General features: G+C 51.6%; 1 protein-coding gene across 4 annotated transcripts; it reads left to right on the top strand.

Moving 5' to 3' along the window:
• The first annotated feature begins 239 nt into the window (after positions 1-239).
• Cacnb1 (calcium voltage-gated channel auxiliary subunit beta 1) lies at positions 240-21,528 on the top strand. Of its 4 annotated transcripts, none has more exons than XM_027424056.2 (14): positions 240-323; positions 2,835-2,921; positions 5,992-6,111; positions 9,912-10,034; positions 10,563-10,699; positions 10,877-10,953; positions 12,099-12,118; positions 12,372-12,452; positions 12,808-12,866; positions 13,016-13,125; positions 13,262-13,413; positions 18,431-18,526; positions 18,909-19,094; positions 20,758-21,528. In XM_027424056.2, exons 1-14 carry the CDS (start codon positions 240-242, stop codon positions 21,217-21,219), a joined length of 1,794 nt encoding a protein of 597 aa, XP_027279857.1. In that variant the 3' UTR covers positions 21,220-21,528. The 4 variants fall into 4 exon arrangements, with proteins under 4 accessions (XP_027279857.1, XP_027279858.1, XP_035303881.1 ...); XM_027424057.2 differs by lacking the exon at positions 12,099-12,118 and adding an exon at positions 11,300-11,454; XM_035447990.1 differs by lacking the exons at positions 12,099-12,118; positions 20,758-21,528 and having other exon boundaries at positions 12,376-12,452; positions 18,909-19,238.
• Positions 21,529-22,031: the final 503 nt, after the last annotated feature.

Below are 22,031 nucleotides of genomic sequence, written 5' to 3'. Positions count from 1 at the left end.
GGGGCGGGGGGAGATGCTGAGCCTTCAGGGGCGGAGGCAGCGGCGGAGACGGCCGCAGAGACCAGAGCGCGAGCCGGGAGGGCGGCAAGGCGGCGAGCGTGCAGCTCGAGGTCGGGCTGGGCGACTGCACCCGGTGCTGGCTGCGCGACGCCGCGCTGCTCTCAGCTCAGACGGCCTCTCCTATGCGCTGAGAGCGCCCGGCTGGGCCGGGCGGGCGGCCGGACGGGAGGATCCTCTCCATGGTCCAGAAGAGCGGAATGTCCCGGGGCCCTTACCCACCTTCCCAGGAGATCCCTATGGAGGTCTTCGACCCCAGCCCACAGGTGAGGGGAGGTGCCGGGCTCGAGGGAAAGGGACCGCTCCTGCGGACCTTGGGATTGGCTCGAGAAGCTCCGGGAAGGAAAGGGTTATATGCCCCGGTGGGTGGGAGAGGGGTATCTGCGCGACCCCCTATTCTCAAGGGTTAATGATCGATTGACTATTGGTCGGAGTTGGGCTGCGGTCCTGCGGAGCGGAGAGGGGGTGGGTCGGATGCCTGTCAGCCTCGCCTCCAGGTCTCTCCGGCGTCCAGGTCCCTGCTGCTGGGGTACAGGCTCCGGCAGGCTGACACGGGGTTGGTGATGGGGGGGTGGGGGAAATCCAGGCCTTGAGAAGAGGAGTTGGAGGGAAGCTGGAGAGCGAATCAGGCGAGGGGGGCGACGCAGAGCACGTTTGGGGGCGCTAGCGGGTGTGGGTGGGGTGGGGGTAGTACTGGGAGACGGCAGAAACGATGGTCAGAGGGCGTTGACAACAGGCCTTCGAAGGCTCAGACACTGGCTTTCGAAGGTGGAGAAGGCATCAGCCCTGGGAGGCCCTTGCCTAGTCACCTGGCCTCCATCCCTCCCTTGGATGTTTCCCTCCCCCCAACACCCACATTGGCTTACCCCTCCCCCTGCCCCAAGGGGTGGGAGCCTCCGAAGTTTGGAAAGTTGGATGGGTGCCAACTCACTGTCTTGGAGGGGAGGAAGCTGTTTTACCTGGGGGAGGGGCTCTGCCTTTTCCCCCCTCTCACTTTTTCTATGGTCCCTGGGTTACCCCCAGGTAGGGGCATTCTTGTACATAGAAAGTCCCCAAAGAATGACCAGGAGGGTATGTGGTGGCCATGCCAGGGGATTTTTCTCAGACTTGTCCTTCTCCAAGGATAGCATTAACTCTTGCATTGCTGTGGCCAGAGTGGAGCAACTGTAAGCACCAGGATGTGATTGAAGGGTGTGTTTGGGGGGAGTCAGGTCAGACCTAAAAATACCTCATTCCTCCACCCCAGGCCCCTTGCAGCCTGGGAAGCAGCTGACTGATGCCTTCCTTTCAGCTGTCCCCTGTCCCTCTGAAGGCCACTCCCTTTGCTCAGCTGGGTTAGGGTAGTGGTGTGTAAGAATATGAGGTTCACTAGGGGATCCTCTTAGGTTTGTAGGGCGACCCAAAACTAGGTTGGCCGTAAGTCCACTTTGAAAGAAGAAGGAGAGAGGATCATGGAAGAGCGTGTGTGTGTGTGTGTGTGTGTGTGTGTGTGTGTGTGTGTGTGTGTGTGTGTGTTAGGATCTTATGTACTCTAGGTTGGCTTTGAACCTACTGATCCTCCTGCCTCTACCTTGGAAGTGTGGAGATTACAGTGTGGGGATTACTATGCCTGGCTATCCAGCCTCCTTGTTACCAGGTCTCAGGAGCCAGAGCTGCAGTGTGGTTGAGGCTCCTCTAGGGTCTTTGGTCAAAGAAAGTCTGGGGGCAGGGGCTCTTGGATGGACATTCTGCCCATTCGTACTGGGCAAGGGCCAAGTGTGTGTGTGTGGGGGGGGAGTGAGAGAGAGCAAAGAAGCAGCTCACTTGTAGGAAGCATAGAGATTCGTGAAGCCTTGGTCCATACCTTTGGCCTCTGAGAGGTCAGGCAGGAACCCCCCACCCCAGTAAGAGTCCAGTAAGATTGATTGATTAGCCATCTTACCTGGGACTGGCAGGACTATGTTCCAGTCTCAGCTTGGGGTGGGGCCAAAGTGGCCTTTTGATTGATGGGCAGGGTTAGTACTGTGGGGAGGGGGCATGGGCCGAAGCAGCTGGGGTGGAAGTAGGGTGGATCCTACCTTGGGGAGGAATATAAACCCTGATGAGGAGGAGGGAGGCTGAGGAAGGTCCTGGTAGGCTGGAGGTGAGAGTGAGAAGCAGAACCTACTCCCCAGGCACCAGGCCACAGGTTGATGTTTACTTTCTGAGCCTCCTTCCTCTTCCTTCCCCAGAAATGTGGCTTTGGGTCCTCACGAGCTGAGAGTGTCTTACCCTCCCTACTCTGGAAAGCAGAAAGCACAAGAGTTGGACTCAGGGGAGGAACTGAGCCTGGCCCTGGGTTGCCTTCCCTCCTCTCTCTGGGGGCACAGCGTGCTCTGCCCCCTCAGCTCCAGATGCAGGGGAGAGGACATCCCCCTCTCTTCCTCCACCCCCAGCACTGCAGGCAGCCTCTCCCTTCCCCCGAGGCTGCTGCAGCCTGCCCAGCATCTTAATTAGCTTTGCTGTCTAATGAACCTCCCATTTCTCAGGCCCTTTGCTTCCCAGCCTTCGGCTTGATTTGGGGATCCCTGTGTGTGCCGCCCAGGCTCTCTTGCACGGTTCTTCCCGGTGGCTGTTGTCTGGTGTCAGTGAGGTGGAAGACCCTTTTTCCTTTCAGGCTGGCCACCTCTAGAAGGAGAGGAGAGGGGTGAGGCAGAGCAGAGTGTCCCGGGGCTAGGCCCTTAGCACAAGCCCCTGTAGGAGGAGAACTGGGAAAGGGTCTTTCTGATTTCACTCTTGTTCCTTCCCCACCTCTCCAGGGCAAATACAGCAAGAGAAAAGGGCGGTTCAAAAGATCTGATGGGAGTACATCCTCGGATACAACATCCAACAGTTTTGTCCGCCAGGTAACTGGGGATGATGGCTTGGGAGGAGATGCAGCTGGTTGGTGCAGGCTGGCCTGCGACTTACTCCAGGCACCCCATCTCATATCGTTTGTCACCTGCCTGGAACCACCACAACACTCTGACACCCCGTGACCTCTCCTGGATGTGCTGTCAGCTGCACCCACTGCCTCAGCCCCCGCCCCCGCCAGCCCCTCCTCCAGCACCAGCTACCAGCCCCTGCTGCCTGCCTGCGTCATCTCATTCAGGGACAGCCTGGCCTGCCTCCTCCTGGCTTGCTTCGGGCTGTCACCCACTCCCCCTGCCGGCTGTCTGCTTCCATGTCCTCCCCCAGAATCTGTGACAGGGTGGGGCTGAGGCAGGTGCTTGGAAATAAGCTGAGACACTGGGCTCTGGTTAGGTGTGGGTCAGGCACACGTGCTCCCCACTTCCAAAAGGACTCTTCAGTATGCAGAGAGAAGAAGATATGGGAGGGGAGGTATTTCACTTTGGAGAGCTCTAGCCTGAGTCCCAAGCTGAAGTGGGTGCTGACAGTAGCTCCCTGGGCCCTCATGCTGAGCTGGGAAAACTGCCACTTTCCTCTCTTCCCTCAACCCCAGGCCATCTTAGGCTGGGGAGAGGCAGTGAGGAGGCATGTGGTTGCTATGACTACTGAGCATCTCAACAAAGTCTGGTACCCAAAAAAGGCAAGAGGGGCTTGGGATCAGACAAGGAAAGGAGTGTGGTAAGGAGATAACAGGCAGAGCATGAGGGAGAGGACACTAGACAGGAGGAACCCCCTGGGGTGAGCCCCACTATGTCCCAGAGAAGGTAGTAGCAGGCTGAGCCATCGCTTTCTGGAGTGAGTACTTTCTTTTCTCTAGATTTTGCACATGTGAGCCCAGGCCTAGCTCCAGAAACTGAAGGAAGGCCTTGATCTGAGTGTGTCTGAAATACACAAACAGTCCAGAAGTCTTTTCTTTAACGGTTCCTTCAGCCCTTCTGTTCCAGAACTGGGCCAAGGCCAGGTCTAGAAAGAATGAAGATGTGCTTTTGTTCTTACTCATGGCGGGAAGAGCCTTCAGTTTCCCCTTGCCAGCCAAGGGGGTCAGACCCCACAGCCTCCCGTCTTCCTCCTCTTAGCTCCTCAAGTCCTACCCCCAGTAGGTGGCAGGAGTGGGGGGCAGACCTTGCCACATCTCTGAGCTAAATATACTCTAGCAGTTTGCACATGTAGCAACTCTGCTTGTAACCTGAGCCCCTGGGGGAACGGGTTGTGTGGGCCACCCTAGGCCAGCAGGGCTGGGCACTGAGGGTGCCGGGATGGAGGCGCCCAGTCGGACCCTGGTGGTGGTGAGCTGGGGATGGGGCAGGTGGTTGGGGGAGTGAAACAACGCCTCAGATGGCTGTGGAGGGCCTTTCTGCAGCCCTTCTCCTTGCTTCCTGACTTTGCCGTCTCCGTTTATGATTGTGTGTATGTGAGTGTGCATATGCGAGTCTGTTGGGGTCAGTGGGTGCCTCTGCCTATCCACCTCTGCTTGTCTCTCTGTCTGTCTAGCCATCTGATTCTTGTTATGGGGGACTGTGCAACAGGGGAGAATGGGGTCTTTTACTTCTCCCTTCCCTGGCTTTGTGTCTCTTTTCCAGCTTTAATTAGTGATCCAAGTCCTAGCCCAACCCTTCTGCAGTGAACACCCCTCCCCATTCTCAGGTTTTCCCTAGGAAGGTAATGCCTGTACCAGTTGATGGCCAGGGTGTTTGGGGAGAGATAGGTCCTGGCCTCCTCTCTCCATGCCAAACCAATGGATAATCCCAGCCAAGTGGCTCTTTGCTGCCCTCAGGAGAGATCCCTCTCTTCCCCGTATTCCCTCCCAGACTTGTCTGCTACCACCCCAGAAGTCACAGCAAGTCCCCACATCCTGCCCTTTGTTTCCACCGTCAGGGTCGGGACGAAGACCTCTGGCTGCCCTAGGTGACTCAATTGTTCACACCTAGCACATATTATGACATATTATGGAGTACAGCATATATATATATATATATATATATATATATATATATATATATATTTTTTTTTTTTTTTTTTTTTTTTTTTTTTTTTTTTTTTTGAGATAGGGTTTCTCTGTGTAGCTTTGGAGCCTGTCCTGGAACTCACTCTGTAGACCAGGCCGGCCTCAAATTGTTGTTTTTCCTTTTTTTTTTTTTAGTACAGTTTTTTCAAGCACACTTTTTATATTTCCAAATACACACACACACACACACACACACACACACACACACACACACACACGTCTGTACGTTCACCACCAGTGCCATGATATCTGTACAGGTTCCATGTGTCTTGTACATATGGATATGTCTCTACTAGAGTTCTTTGAACTCTGGGATGGTGACTGTGGTCCAAGTTGGCTTCCAGTCTTCTCAACCTGACTTTACCTTGGCATTCTAGCAGCCTGGTATGGGGCAAAGGCTGCTCCATGTTCTGCCTTTCACTTGCATCTCTTGTCTGCACTTCCCTGAAAATCATAGGAGAGCCTGGAGTGCCTCTAATCAGAAATTCCCAGCTAGAGGGGTTTGGGAAGTAGGTATCTTGCTCCCCTGATCCTCAAGCAATGTTTTTGGTGGCCCTGTCATTCCAACAGGCCACCCATGGGCAACAGTGAGGATTCAGGCCTAAGAAGGTGGCTACTGTCCCTGGAAAGGATGGTGTTGAGCTTCTGCTGTGACTTCTCACTCAGCCATTCAGGGGGCAGGGCAGGGAAGGAGGAGCCAGGAGTTAGATTCATCCCCTGGCACTCCTCCCTTGGGCTGTGCCCCTATCAGGTTCCCACCCTCTCCCAAGCCCAAGCAGCTGTCATTAGACCTGTCTTAACCCCCTAGCTTGCTGTTGTCACCTTTTCTAGGGTCACACTCATCCTACAGGCTTGCAAACCTTGATCCCTGGACTCCTCTTCCTAAGAATACCTCTTTCTAGGCCATGTGGCATTGTGCTGGACTGATGGGACTTTAGGTCTTTAAGATGGGTAGCTCCTCCATGCCTTCCCAGGAGCCCTAAGAAGTGGCGCTGCCCTGACCTGGCCCCCTCTGCTTTCAGGGCTCAGCAGAGTCCTACACAAGCCGCCCATCAGACTCCGATGTGTCTCTGGAGGAAGACCGGGAAGCCTTAAGGAAGGAGGCAGAGCGCCAGGCCTTAGCTCAGCTGGAGAAAGCCAAGGTGAGATGGATGAGGGGAAGGGAACTTGTGGGCATTATTCTCACCTTCTCCCCCACCCCATCCTGAGAGATCCTGGGCAGACTCAGTGCCAGTTACTTGCAGAGGTCTGTCTCAGACCTCATGGTGTCTTTCCCCTGTGAAGAAAATATGGGCTGTGATATCTTCCTCCTCAGACAGCAAAGTGATGCTTTTGCTTGATAAGTGATGAAACTTTCTTCCTGGGCTAGGGATGTAGCTCAACGGTAGATTGCTCATTTAGCTTGCACAAGGTCCTGGGTTAAATCCTCAGCACTACCAGGAAAACAAAACTACTTTCTAGAATCAAACGTCCTGGATTGGAATTCCAGCCTTGGTTGTTTGTTCTGGAGGCAGAGTCTCCTGGGCAGCTCATACTTGCCTTGAACTTCCAGTGGTTCTGTTTCAGTCTTCAGAATACACCTAGCTTCTTGTTCTGATCCATACCCCTACACACACATACACACACACACCCCTACACACACACACACACCCCTACACACACCTACACAATAATTACCCCCACACACCTACACACTAATACCTACACACACACACACACACACACACACACATGCACCTACACACTAATTACCCACACACACACCTACACACTAATACCTACACAAACACCTTCACACTCATACCCCCTCCCCCCCCCACACACGATTGAACCTACAGCCTTATTCATGCCAGGTGAGTTCTCTGCCACTGAGCTATATCCCAAACCTTTTCTTATGGAGAGTTTTTACATTTTTAAAATCACCCTTTGGGGGGGGCACCATGCTGTACTGAACGTATAGGAGTCCAAGGACAACTTGGGGCAGGTATCTACTTCTACCAAGGGACCCAGTTCAGGTGTCAGGCTTGTTGGCAATCTGAGCCATCTCACTGGCTCTCCTCTCTGATGTTTGAAACAGGGTCTTATTCTGTAGCCCAGGATGTCCCAGAATTTACAGCAATTCTCCTTCCTCAGCCTCCCAAGAGTTGGAATTACAGACTGAGCCACCACATATGGCTGATGGTAGCTGTGTGTGTGTGTTCACAGATATATGTGTACATGTGTTTGCGGTGTGTGCGCTACTATGTACAGGTGCACTCACTCATGTATGCTGTAGGGGAGGCCAGAGGTCAATGTCAGAGAGCTTCCTCAGTTCTTCCTCACTGAACCTGGAGCTTGCCATTTTGACTAGACTAGCCAGTGAGCCTTCCTGGCATTCACCTACTCTGTTCCTGAAACCACAGTGCTGGGGTTCCAGATGTAAACTGATGTTCCTGGCCTTTACATGGGTGCTAGGATGTTTATCTAGTAGTGGGACACTGCCACCCCAGGAGAGGATGCTAGCCAGAAGTCATCTTAGCCCCCCCCCCCCCACGACACAAGCACTTTACCTACTGAGCCATCTCACAGCCATGGTGATAACTTTTTTTGCCACCTTTCCTTGACACCTTAATGTGCACAAAACAACGTACCTGATGCTCTTGGAAGCACCAACAATGTTAAATATCAAATTCTAGGTTATTTTATAAGATTTCTTTGTTTTGAGGCAGAGTCTCATTATATAGCTTTGGCTGACCCAGAAGTCACTCTGTAGACCAGGCTGGCCTCAAACTCATAGAGATTCCTCTGCCACTCAAGTGCTGGGATTTAAGATGTATACCACCACACTGGGCTTTAACATTTACTTACTTATTTTCAGTTATGTGTATGTCTGTATGCTAAGCACGTGCAGATACCCACAAAGGCCAGACAAAGGCATCAGACCCTTGGAGCTGGAATTACAGTCAATTGTGAGCCACCTGATGTAGGTGCTGGTAAACAAACCCAGGTCCTTTTCACCACTGAGCCATCTCTCCAGCTCCTAAAGGCCATGTTCTTGGGCTATCTGTCCTCATCTGTGTCTGTGGTGGCGAAGGTAGTTATATTAGTGCATCTGAAATCAGGGATCATTACTGAGAAACCTTATGAACGTCACAGGCCAGTTAAACTGGATAAGGGGATCATCTTAGGCTTGACTGGAAGCTCAAAGCTCCAGAAGAATGACAGCCTGGGCTGGGGTTGTAGTTCAGTTGGTACAGTGCTCCCCCTAGCATCACATAAATCAGACTTGATGGCACATGTCTGTAATCCCAGACCTTGTCTCAAAAAAAAAAAAAAAAAAAAAGAGAAAGAAAGAAAAAAGGGGGTGAGGAGCTGGTAAGCTTGCTGTCAGTAAAAGCACTTGTGGGGCAAGCCTGACCCCCTGGGCTAGATTCCTGGGACCAACAGTGAAAGGAGAGAATTGATTCCTGAACACATAGGTGCTATGGCATGGCACACTCATGCTCATCCCCCTCCTGCTCCCTCTCTAACACACATTTTTAAAAAATTAAACCAATCAAAAGTAAAACAACAACTAGAAATAAACATCAACCGTGGTGAGGATGTAATGGGCTCAGTGGTAGAGCGCTCACCTTGTATACAAAGCTTCGCTTCCATCCCCAGTCCTGTGAAACAGAAATAATAATGGACATCTTTTTCTTCCTTCCTTCCTTTCTTTCTTTCTTTCTTTCTTTCTTTCTTTCTTTTTTTGTCTTTTGAGACAGTGTTTCTCTGTGTAGCTTTGTAGACCAGGTTGGCCTGGAGCTCACAGAAATTCACCTGCCTCTGCCTCCCGAGTGCTGGGATTAAAGGCATGCACCAAAAGGCGTGTATTTCAAAACTTGTTTTTTGAGGCTTAGGCTTTCCCTGTAATCCAGACTGGCCTGGAAGTCATTATAGAGCCTATAGATCAACCTGAACTCAGAAACATCCCCCTGCTTCAGCCTCCTGAGTGCTTGATGGCAGCCATGAGTCCTGGCATCTCCAAATAAATAAATAAAACAAAGTGGGGATAATAACAATTCTAACAAAACCATAGGATTTTGTGAATAAGTGAGGTGCCACAGGTGAGACTGGTTACACTGTCTGGCCACAGTGAGCATCGGCTTTGCCATTCCTGTTGTCCTCTCCTCCGGGTGCCGTTCCCCAAGGCTCCCTCCACCGTAACAGGGCTAGATTCCATTTTTAAATATTTTAAAATTGATCTCGTTTTTGTATGTCATGTCGCATGTTGTGGTGCGGAGGTCAGGGACAACTATGGGAGTTGGGTCTCTCCTTCCACCATGTTAGTCTTGGGGATCGAACTCAGGTCATCTATCAAACTCGGTGGTGGGTACCTTTACCTACTGAACCAACTCTCCAGCCTTGAATTCCAGTTTTTGTTTCTTTTTCTTTTTTTTAAATAATTTATTTTTATTTGATGTACATTGATTGATGTTTTACCTGCATGTATGTCTGTGTGTGGTTGCTGGGAATTGAACGTGGGTCCTCTGGAAGAGCAGTCAGTGCTCTTAACCACTGAGCCATCTCTCCAGCCCCTATTTTGTTTCTTTTTAGCTAATCAGTATGTGTGCGCTCTTGTGTGTGTTTGGGCATGATGTTGTATGTGTGTGGACATGCATGTTTTAGCACACAGAAATCACCTTTATAAAGTCAGTTCTGTGTGCCTCTACTTACGTTCTGGGGCTCAAACTCAGATTGCCAAGCTTGTGCAATAAATGTCATTATCTGATGAGCCATCTCCCCAGCACCCCCCTCCCCGACTTTTTATTGTAAACGTTACAGAAAACCACACAATCCATCTCAGTATACATTTTAATGAATAATTTACAAGGCAAACAACCACATAGTCACTATCCCAGTCAAGCAAGGTGCTACTTGGCTTCAGCCCCCCACTTTCATCCACCTCATTTATCTCCTCTAGACCAAACCAGTGGCTTTTGCTGTCCGGACAAATGTTGGCTACAATCCGTCTCCAGGGGATGAGGTGCCTGTGCAGGGAGTGGCCATCACCTTTGAGCCCAAGGACTTCCTGCACATCAAGGAGGTGGGCTGAACACGTGGCACCTGGAGGGAGGTGGGAGTGGGGGTGGGAAATGAGGGCTGTGTGGGTAGAGGTGCCAGAGGTGTCTGGAAGACTAGTGGGGGAAAAGCTGCTGAGTCGAACAGCGCTGGGCTGAGTCTGCTGTGCAACCTCAGGCGAATCTCTTTACCTTTCTGAGCCCCTGAGGTTTCATTGGTTAATGGATGGCAATGCCTAGGTCACAGTGATGTTGAGTCCTGCAATAGCGACAGTGTATCTGGTTCCTGTGGGTGTCCGCTTTCACGTGACAGCTGATCTCCTGCAGTGTGGGTCTCAGGGAGGCAGGAGTGTTCTTCCCTCCTCTCTAGCAGAGGGTGGTCCATGGTTAGAGAGGGTCCCAGCCTTGGCATTGTCTTGGAAATTAGGAGGCTTTCGTCAGAGGTTGAAGCTGGGGGTGCAGGGGGGGGGGCTAGTTTGAGGGCGCCATCTACCGGCAGGGCTGGCCGGTAGCTATGCTTCCCACCAGTCTCCCTCTTGGTCTCTTGTTCACAGAAATACAATAACGACTGGTGGATCGGGCGGCTGGTGAAGGAAGGCTGCGAGGTTGGCTTCATCCCCAGCCCTGTCAAACTGGACAGCCTTCGCCTGCTGCAGGAACAGGCCCTGCGTCAGAACCGCCTCAGCTCCAGGTGTCTGCCTGGGGGTGGGGCTGCGCTATCTTTGGAGAGGCCAGCAGCAAGGAGTCCTCAGGGCAAGGGACTGCCACGGCCTTACGGGGGAGGGGGCGTGCACCCATGTCAGAACTCAAGTCCTGCAGCCCACGCCCACCTGTGCTCATCAGTTCCTTTGCTTCCCCGCCCACACAGCAAGTCAGGTGACAACTCCAGTTCCAGTCTGGGAGACGTGGTGACTGGCACTCGCCGCCCCACACCCCCTGCCAGTGGTAAGAGCTGCCTGCAGCCCAGGGGAGGGTTTTTCCTAGGTGGGGTGGTCTCTCCATGGGGGTGGCCCCTCCTCCCAGCAATAGGAGGTACCCGAAATCTGAGTCCCCCATACACATACAGTGGTACCTCTCCATCAAGGATAGGATAGCCGACAAGCTGAGCCTGTTGCGTCTCTCCTGTCCCCTCTCTGTGGTAGCTCCATCTCTCTGCCTTCCCCCATCCATTCTCCTCGCCCTGTTCCATTCACCTCTTCTTTCTTTTTCCCCCATCCCCTCCTTGTGTTCTGCACTGTGTCTTCACGCCCATCTCACTCTTCTCCCTTGACCTCCTTCCTGACTGGTCCAGGTAACGAAATGACTAACTTAGCCTTTGAGCTAGACCCCCTAGAGTTAGAGGATGAGGAGGCAGAGCTAGGGGAGCAGAGCGGCTCTGCCAAGACTAGTGTGAGCAGTGTCACCACGCCGCCACCCCACGGCAAGCGCATCCCCTTCTTTAAGAAGGTAATTCTGTCTCATTTCTTGTGAGGGGAGTCAGGACCCAGCTCTTGGTAAAGAAAGGGGCTGGTGTGGTTCAGATGTGGCCCAGTCTTTGCTTCAAGTCTTGGGGCTTTCTGCCTGGCTGGATGTAAGGGGGGTGGGACAGGATGGGATGGGACCATCCCTCGCTTTATAAAACCCCACTCCCAGGATTATAAAGGATGGAATGGCATTCTTTAGCCCCTTTCCTACTCTGAGTGGATGTATGAGGGGTCTACTGGATGCAAAGCAGGTCCTCAGGGGAACCCTTAAAATATACTGGAAGGTATCCAACGGAGCAGAGGGTGGGCTCTGAATTAGGGGCTTCCAACTTCTCTAGCTCATTCCAGAGCTAGATTAGAAGGGCAGGAGGCATGTCCCACTATTCTCACGTCCACGTGGTTGTCAGTCCTGCCTCCAGCCTCCTAGGCCACCTTTGGCTCCCCTCGGCCCGGGGTCCTATCCCCTCTCTGGCTCTGTCTGTCACTAACACGCATGCCTGTTATTTTTCCTCGTCTACCCACTCTCTTGCCCCTCTTCCTGTCCTGGCTCCTTCCTGGCCTTCTACCCCTGCCTGGTGCCTTCCCCTCTCTCCTTCCCTTCCCCCTCCTGGCAATCTCTGGACCCAGCCAAACAGAAGCAGAAGTCGGTGAGTATAACAGCTTTCTGTGTCTGTCCCATGCTGGGATGAGCTGGGGGACCTTCTAACACCCATTCCCATATCTTTCCCCTTTCCCCTCCCTTCCTGGTCCTTCCCAGCCACCCCTCCTCCCTCCTGTGACACCAACATCTGGGCTTGGAGGTCAAAGGGGGGAAAGGCTGCATGTGGGAGCCTGGAGACTTGGGGAGAGGGGCTGATGCCATCTCTACTCTGGGGTTTCCCTTCCCTGCTTCCCTCCCAGACAGAGCATGTGCCCCCCTATGACGTGGTGCCTTCCATGAGGCCCATCATCCTGGTGGGACCATCGCTCAAGGGCTATGAGGTAGGAACTCTAAAAGGCTGTGCACCCAGATGGGCCCAGACCTCCAAAGTGTGCGTGGAAAGATCTCCCAAAGATCCTGTCTCCCCAAAGCCCACACCCTTCAGAGAAAACCCCCAGAGGGGCCTGACCCATGGGAAGCCCACTCAGGAGGGCCTAGTCTCCTAAGGAAAGTTCTTAAGAGCCCTCTTTGAGATTCCACATAAGGACCAGGGGGGCTCAGGGTGTGTTGGAGGCCCTTTCATCTCAAGAATTTTGAAAGAAGGTAGAAAGGGGGGCTCAAGATACCCAGCAGGCTGACCTCCTGGGAGGTTTCAGAGCCTTACTTCTCCCTCTCCCCTGCCCCCCACAATGACAGGTGACAGACATGATGCAGAAAGCACTGTTTGACTTCCTGAAGCATCGGTTTGATGGCAGGTGAGACCCTGAGAGCTGGCTCCCACCTTCCACTTGGGGATGAGCAAGATGTCTGCAGGGGCCACTCGGGTGGCAGGCCTGAGCCCTGTCTGTGTACAGTGTGTTCTTGCCCACCGAACCCCTGATTTCCTCCCTGCCTGGTGCTTCAGGATCTCCATCACTCGGGTAACCGCTGACATTTCCCTGGCTAAGCGCTCCGTCCTCAACAACCCCAGCAAACACATTATCATCGAGCGCTCCAACACACGCTCCAGCCTGGGTGAGCTGCCCACCTACTCTCCCCCTCCCAGCCTGTCAGTGTGGGTGGGATGTGCTGGGAATTCTCCAGAAGCATTCCCTCTCTCCACTGCCTCCTGGGGTGCCTTACGATCCCCTCCCCTGACTCCATGCCCCAGCTGAGGTACAGAGTGAGATTGAACGGATCTTCGAGCTGGCCCGGACCTTGCAGCTGGTTGCCCTGGATGCTGACACCATCAACCACCCAGCCCAGCTCTCGAAAACGTCGCTGGCCCCCATCATTGTTTACATCAAGATCACATCTCCCAAGGTGGGTGCAGGAGACTGGTTCTCATGGTAGACAAGGAATGTCATGGAGCAGGGCTGCTTGGTTCGTGGCATTACTTCTGACAGGCTGCCTTATCCGACGGCCCCCAGCCTTAGTTCCCTTCTCTGTAAGACCGTGTGGATATGAGAAGTGGCCTGTATCTTCTGTGTAGTCAATGTTTATAAATTTTATTAGGGTTATACAGGTCTGTCTCCTCTCTACTCTTTTGTCCATCACTGGGTCAGAAAAATGAAAGGATCTGGTATGGTTTGTTCCAGTGTCGCTCAGCTATGTGGCTGTTGGAAAGTTTTAAATCTTCTAATATCAGGCTTTATTTTGTTGTACTGTCTTCATGTGGACTTGATACAGAGGATATTGGCAGGGAGGATGGTTTCATTTTTATTATGTTGTGACTCCGTGAACTTTCTCCTTTCCTTCCTCCTGTGAATTTTTTTTTTCTTTTTAATCGTGTATCTACGTGTGGGTACATGCATGTGTGTACAGTCGTCCTAGAGGCTTGGGCTATCTCTGCAGCTGGAGACGGATGCCAGGAATCAAACTTGAGTCCTCTGCAAGAGTGGTGCATGATCTTTTTTTAATTTTTATTTTTCAAGAAGGTTTCTCTGAATAGCCTTGGCTGTTCTGGAACTAGCTCTGTAAACCAGGCTGGCCTTGAACTCACAGGAATACACCTGCCTGGGATCAAAAGCACTACCACCTGGTGCAGTACTATTGTTAACCATGGAGTCATCTCTCCAATCTTTTTCCAATCTTTTTTTTCTTCTTTTTTTTTCTTTTCTTTTCTTCTTCTTCTTCTTCTTTTTATTTTTTTTTTATTTTTATTTTGAGACAGCGTTTTACTGTTTAGCTCTGGCTGTCCTGGAACTCTTTGTAGACCACGCTGGTCTCAAACTCACAGAGATCCACCTGCCTCTCCCTCCCAAGTGTTGGGATTAAAGGCGTGCGCCACCACCGCCTGGCTCTTTTTCTGTTTCAAGACAGTGTCTTCCTGTGTATCTTGAACTTGCTTCCTCTGCCTTAGCCTACCAAGTACTGGGACTCAGACATGTGAAATCACACCTGGCTCTATCAGCTTCCCCTTCTAGATGTTAGTGGGGACTTGAGAAACATGGAAGAAGAATTTAGGTGACGGTTTTGTTTTGTTTTGATCTGTGAAGCTCTGGCTGTCCTGGCTGTCTGTAGATCATGCTGGTCTCCAGCTCATTCCTGTCTCTGCCTCCTGAGTGCTGGGATTAAAGGCATTTGCTACCACTGCCCAGCTTATTCTTAATTTTTAACAATTAATTTTGAGGCAGGGTCATATGTAGCCTAGACTGGCCTTGAATTTAACAATGCTCCTGCCTCAGCCTCTTTAGGGATGTGTTACAGGGCTAGGCCACCACACCTGGCTCTCTGAAGCTCAGGGATTTAGAGGTCCAGTGTACAATCCAGTTGATGGTGGCAGCTGCAGTAGAGACTGTCTGTCCATGGGAGTGTGTGTCCTGTGAGCTAAGAACCCTGTGCCATTTTCCTGACCTTTCTGAGTCCTTAGTTCCTAATGATGTAACTGGCATGGTGGAATTTACATACTTGAGGGTGGAGAGGTTGAAAAGATCAAATGAGGTAATGGATGCAAAACATCCTGTGGCCTAGAATGTAACAGAGATTCCATTTCCTCCTTTGAGGTTATGGGCGTGGGCTCCAAGTGCCTACTTAGCATTTCTGTGTTCTCCTGGCCCATCTTCCAACCTCTCTGTGCCCTAGTTTTCCCATCTTCTACCTAGTCACGCTTCAGTGATTATTGTGAAAACTCAGTAAGTGGATTAATTATGCAATAAAGCCTGGTGCCCATGAAGGTACCATATTCTTTCTGTTAGCTTTGTTTTCAGTTTTTGAGATAGGATCTCATGTAGTCCTTTCTGGCCTCAAATTCACTCATCCTCTTGACTCTGTTTCCCGAGCGCTTAGGATTTCAGCCACATGCTGGCATGTGTCACCATGCTCTGGCTTTTTGTTTTGTTTTGTTTTGTTTGTTTGTTTTGAAATGGGGGTCTCCAGTATCCCAGGCTAGCCTTGAACTCACTGTGTATCAAAGGGTGACATTGAAGACATTGAACTTCTTGTGTATGTGCAGGTGTAGGTGTGTGTGTGTGTGTGTGTGTGTGTGTGTATGTGCAGGTGTGTGTGTGTAGCTGTGTGTATGTGTAGCTGTGTGTGTGTGCAGCCGTGTGTGTGTGTGTGTGTGTGTGTGTGTGTGTGTGTGTGTGTGAGTGTGTGTGTGTGTGTGTGTGTGTGTGTGTGCAGCTATGGAGGGCCAGAGGAAAACCTCCAGTGTCATTCCTCAGGTGCCATCCACATTTTTTGAGACAGGGCCTATCACTGGTGTGGTTGGTAGGTTGACTGGCCCCAGGGATCCATCATGGATCTAGTTCCCCAGCACTAGAATTTTAAGTCCACACCACAATGCCCAACTTTTTATGTTAGTTCTGGGGATCGAACTCAGGTCTTCAGTCTGGGGAGGCAGGTACTTTGCCAACTGAGCTACCAGCCTGACCTTGAACTTTTGATCTGCCTGATACCACCTCTTGTAATTTCATTTCATTTAATTATTTCACTGTTAAGGATCAAACACTATTAGGGATCTTGTAAGTGCCAAGCAAGGGTTATGCCACCAGTCTCTACCTCTAGTCCAATTTTATTTTATTTAAATTATTTAATTAATTTTTGTTCTCGTTTTCATTATGTAGCCAAGTCTGGCCTCAATTCCCAGACCCTCCTGTGTCTGATTCCTGAGTAGCGGATAAGAGGCCTGTGCCATCTGCCCAGCTCCAATTTCAGTTTATTCTTGTTTTTATTTTATTTGAGACAGAGTTTCACACTATGTAGCACTGGCTGGCCTGGAATTCACTATGTAGGCTAGGTTGGCTTTGAACTACAGAGATCCCCTTGCCTTTGCCTCTGCCTCTTGAGTGCTGAGGGACTAAAGGCATTCACCTCTACCCTGGCCTTTCAATTTTATTTTATTTATTTATTTTTTAAAGATATTATTTATTTATTATGTATACAACATTTTGCTTCCATGTATATCTGCACACCAGAAGAGGGCTCCAGATCTTATAACGGATGGTTGTGAGCCACCATGTGGTTGCTGGGAATTGAACTCAGGACCTCTGGAAGAGCAGTAGGTGCTCTTAACCTCTGAGCCATCTCTCCAGCCCATCAATTTTATTTTTTTAATAGTTTATAAGCTTGATATGTATGAGCCTCTGGATTCAGTTCTCAGCACACACTTAACAAAAAATCTTATGCCTTCCCCCTATTTACTTCAGCATGTGTTTCTTAGGAGGGTGAAGCAGGAAGATCAGAAGTTAAGGTCAGCCACAACTATGTTCTGAGTTCAAGGCCAGCCTGGACTTGTCTCAATGCCCCTGTATACCATATGTTATCTAAAAATGTGGTGCACACCTTTAATTCCAGCACTCAGGAGGCAGAAGTGGGTGGGTCTCTGTGAGTTCAAGGCCAACTGGTCTTCATATTGAGTTCCAGGTCTGTGGCCCAAATTCAGCTTTCTTCAATTGTCATGCTATTCCCCCTTATGAAACCATTCTCTGTAGGTGGACTTTTCCCATCCTGGGAGCCATTCCCAAATTACCACACAGAGGCTTATATCAATGTAAATGCCCAGCCAATTGCTCATGCTTATTACTAATTAGCTCTTACATTTTAAGTTAACCCATACGCCTTATTTACCCCCTGTCACATGGTGGTACCTTATTAGAATGGCATGTCCATCTCCTGCTCCCTCTGCATCTGGCTGGTGACTCCCCGGACTCTGCCCTTCCTCATCCCAGTATCCTCAGTTTGATTGTCCCTCCTAACTTTAACCTGCCATGCTATAGGCCATCCAGCTTCTTTATTTAACCAATGAGAGTAATACATATTCACAGTGTAAAGAAGCATTATTACACAGCAATTTTCCATAACCTAGGAGGCCACCCAGGATCACACTGCATGTAGTATTTTTTTTTTCTAGACAGAGTTTTTCTGTGTAGCTCTGGCTGTCCAGGAACTTGCTCTGTAGACCAGGCTGGACTTGAACTCAGAGATCTCTTGAGTGCTGGAATTAAATGCGTGCCCCACCACCACCTGCCACAGGTAATCTTTTTAATGTAGAGTAGCTTTTTGGCTTTCTTTAGATTTTTATGACAATGACATTTTGTAATAGTATAGGCCAACCATGGTGTGGGTTTTCTCTCAGTTTGAGTTGGTGTTCCTCCATGGCTGGAGTTAGTATCGGGAGGACTAAATTGATCCTGTAAAGAAGCACAGAACAACCAGGTAGCTGGCATGTGCCAGCTACTCAGGAGACTAGGCAAGAGGCAGCAGATCACAGGTCCCCAGGACCTGTGGGATGTCAGCCTGGGTGGCATAGCAAGCCCTCATCTCAAACACATACTCAGAGCAGTGCTTGTCACCAGCAAGGAGTTCTTCCATGAAGGACGAGTGTTGCTGGTCACATGGACTAGTGGGAATGAGACTGGAGGAGGAGAATAAGACCTGTAGACAAGGTGTGTGTGTGTGTGTGTGTGTGTGTGTGTGTGTGTGTGTGAGTGTGTGAGTGTATGCGAGTGTGTATTATGTGTGTATGTGTGTGTGTATTGTGTATGTGTGTTTGAGTGTGTATTGTGAGTGTGTGTATGTGTGTGTATGAGTGTTTATTGAGTGTGTGTATGTATGTGTGTGAGCGTATGTGTGAGTGTGTATTGTGTGAATGTGTGTATATGTGAGTATATGTGTATGTGTGTGAGTGTGTATGTGTAACTTGCTTGTAGCCGTGAGCCTGAGCCTTGTGTAGAGGACATAGAGCTTGTGAAATCATTCTGGCAGAGGTGCTCAGGGCAGAGAATCATGGAACATTCCACCGATCTGACTCTGATTTCCCACTGGCTCCTACCAGAATCTGCCTTTTAGACTTGGTTCATTGCCTGTGTCCTTCTAGCTCCCTCTTTCCCCCAACCAGGTACTGCAGAGGCTCATCAAATCCCGAGGGAAGTCTCAATCCAAACACCTCAATGTCCAAATAGCAGCCTCGGAGAAGCTGGCCCAGTGTCCCCCCGTGAGTGCTCAGAACCGGGAGAGGGAAGGAAGGGAGGGTGTGCATTTGGGTTCTCCTGTTTCCTTCAGCCTTCATGGAAGACAGCACCTGGGTTACAGACTGGTCCTTGGATAAAGAGGGTTGGCTGGTGGGCAGATGACCAAAACACTCCTTAGTGTGGAGCCAAACCCTCGTTTCCTTATTCCTAGAATTTGAGGGAGTTGGGCTGAGTCCTGCAGTCTGTCCTTTGTAGGTCTGAGTGTCCTTTCCTTGCTCCACATCCAGAGGCCTTTTAACCATGTCCTTCAACCCCTTGACTCCACCCACTGCACCCAGGCCACACCTTCAACCCTTGGTCACGCCCCCGCTCATCCCAGCCCCGCCCCTAACCCCACCTCCACAGGAAATGTTTGACATAATACTGGACGAGAACCAATTGGAAGATGCCTGCGAGCACCTGGCAGAGTACTTGGAAGCTTACTGGAAGGCCACACACCCGCCCAGCAGCACGCCACCCAATCCGCTGCTGAACCGCACCATGGCTACTGCAGCTCTGGCTGCCAGCCCTGCCCCCGTCTCCAACCTCCAGGTACAGGTGCTCACCTCGCTCAGGAGAAATCTCAGCTTCTGGGGAGGGCTGGAGGCTTCACCGCAGGGAGGCGACGCGGTGGCCCAGCCACAGGAGCACGCCATGTAGCAGGTGTCTCTCCGGTCTTCCCTCCCACCCTGGAGTGCAGAGAACATGGGGAAGGAAGGGAAGAGCTTTATTTTGTAAAAAAACGTGGTGAGCGGCAGCGTCTGGTGTCTGTTGTTTTTGGTGGGACTGGGGGCTGGCTGGTGCTGCCTCCCTGGGACTGTTGCCCATTGGATCTGATGCCTGATGGGAGCCCTTGTAAGTCCAGGAACTAGGCAGAAAATCTGAGGAAGATCAATAGGCTTGTTCCTTGGACTCTACGCCCTTTTCTCTTTTGTTGTTGTTGGTTTTTGGAAACACAGTTTCGTTCTGGCAATAGCTGGCCAGGAATTCCCAGTGTTCCAGACTGGCCGCAAACTGGAGGCAATCCTCCTGCTTCAGCCTCCTGGATACTGGAATTACAAGCTAGCAGTACAGCTCTCAGCTCCACACCCATTTTATATCTAACGGAGTGGGGGCCATCGAATCCAGAGAACTTGCCCTTCCCTGGCAATCCTTGAGGGACCCCAGCTGCAGCATCTATGTACTAAGCTGTGCCTTCCACCGTCTCCCAGGGAAACAGTCCAGGAAAGGCTCTCCTCCCACGGAGCCCATCTCTCAGCCCACACCATTAAGTCTATGGTCTGGGTTAGAGCCAGAACACCATGAAGTCATTCTAGACTGCTGCATCTCAAGTGTGTTTTCAGCAACAGATCTCACTTGTTCAGAGAAGCTGAGCCATCCTGGATCTCCTCATGGGGAGCTGGGGGCCTGGCCTCCCCTGTCCTGCCTGGGGGACCTCAGAAGCACTTCTTTGCTTTCCCCACTCTGCCATAGAGCAGCTCCAGGAAGCAGTTTGGAAACTGGTGCTGTAGTCTATTTCCCACCACACTCTAACCAGGAAATATGGTGTCGCAGAGAGGGTACATTTGCCTCGAGATGGCAGGAGCTGTCAGCCACTGGTCAGCTCTCCAGTGGGTGGGGAGGTGTGTGTGGGGGAGACATGGAATCACTGGCCATCTTCAAATAGGCTGTTCCGAGTTCTTTAAGGGGGCAGGAGAGGAATCCTGTCAGCCTTGGAGACTCATTTGTGTAAGGCATGGGAGAAGTGTGGGATTCTGGGAGCCTGTAACTGAGGTCTAGTGTGGGCAGAGGAAGCTGGGGTCAGTGAGTTGGAGCTGAAATCTCAGTATATTTGGAAAACTGGAGGATTGACTAATGAGTGGCAATACTAATGAGCTGATAACGATGATTAACCCAGGAAAGCGTTAATAGCATGCACTGAGGAACCGGTGATTCAGGGCTCCTTACCATGGTTACCAGGAGAGGTCAAACCAGAGGAAGTTTGGTGCCCTCGGGCTGCTAGAGGAGCAGATAGCCCAAGCAAATGGCCTGTGGCCTGCCCTCAGGCTGAGCTCTAAGAGCCAATCGCCCTGGTCCTGGGTGCCCCTCCCCTAGAGCCAGCGCCCTCCAGGAGCCAGGCTGGTGTCTTGGTACCATCACTAACCTGCCTTGCTTTGTTGTGTTTTTCTCACCCCTGCCTGATCTGCATGGTGCGTGCCGTCTGTCTGCTAACCAGGGACCCTACCTTGCTTCCGGGGACCAGCCGCTGGACCGGGCCACTGGGGAGCACGCCAGCGTGCACGAGTACCCCGGGGAGCTGGGCCAGCCCCCGGGCCTTTACCCCAGCAACCACCCACCTGGCCGGGCAGGCACCTTGCGGGCACTGTCCCGCCAAGACACGTTTGATGCTGACACCCCCGGCAGCCGAAACTCTGCTTACACGGAGCCGGGAGACTCGTGTGTGGACATGGAGACAGACCCCTCAGAGGGCCCAGGGCCTGGAGACCCTGCAGGGGGAGGCACACCACCAGCCCGGCAGGGTTCCTGGGAAGACGAGGAAGACTATGAGGAGGAGATGACCGACAACCGGAACAAGGGCCGGAATAAGGGCCGCTACTGTGCAGAGGGTGGTGGGCCGGTTCTGGGGCGCAATAAGAATGAGCTGGAGGGCTGGGGACAAGGTGTCTACATCCGCTGACAGGCAGGGGCAGCATTGGGAGAGGAAAGGCTCTGAGCCTGGGGAAGGGAGAGAAGTGGGGCGCACCACCCGAGTGGTTTCTTGCCTCTAGGGGCGCTGTGTCCCTCATTTTCAGATGCCTTTGCTCAAAGACGGGTTTCTTTGGTGGTTATCATTCCAACTCCTGGGAGGCCCGAAACCCCCAGCTGTAGGTTCTTCCGTAACTGCTGTGGGTGGATGGGGGAATACCTACTTTCTAAAGTGCCCCTTTTCCCCATCTTAGGGGGCTCTCTCCCTCCCAGAGAAAAGGTGCACTTCCTTAACTCTTTCCGCTCGGGGCTGTAAGTGAAGGTCCTAACGGGTGGGGGTGGGACTTCTTTTACCAACATAGGGGTATTTGGGAAAGGTTGGGTGCTTTTCCTGAAGAGAGAAGCCGCTGAATCTTCCCCAAATTCCAGGCCCAGGTCCCTTACCATGTCCATCCCGTAACCTAGTTTGCTAGCAGCATTCTCTGGTGGGTGAAAGCCACAGCTTGGAAACCCATGTGGAGCTTGCCCTGGGAGAAGGGCCGGGTGGAAACTGACAGGAATCAGTTGTGCACTCCGCCCTCCATGGTCATGACAAGAGCCCAGGGCCCAGAACCTAGAGGAGTGAGCAAATCAAGATGCTGCCCCTCCCCCCACACCCCAGCCCTTGCCTCCCCCAGGAATGAGCTCTGTCTACAGCGTCCCCTGCCTGCTGCCATCGGAAGAGAGGGGCCCTCTGCATCTGAGCCCCACATCTCCGTGCCACCTGGGTGTGGAGACCATGAATATTTGGTCCACCTCATTCTA

This window comes from Cricetulus griseus, chromosome 7, assembly GCF_003668045.3.
Source record: "Cricetulus griseus strain 17A/GY chromosome 7, alternate assembly CriGri-PICRH-1.0, whole genome shotgun sequence".
NCBI classification, from domain to species: Eukaryota; Metazoa; Chordata; class Mammalia; order Rodentia; family Cricetidae; genus Cricetulus; species Cricetulus griseus.
Note: the sequence above shows the minus strand (reverse complement) of the source record. Positions and strands in the feature narration are given on the sequence as shown.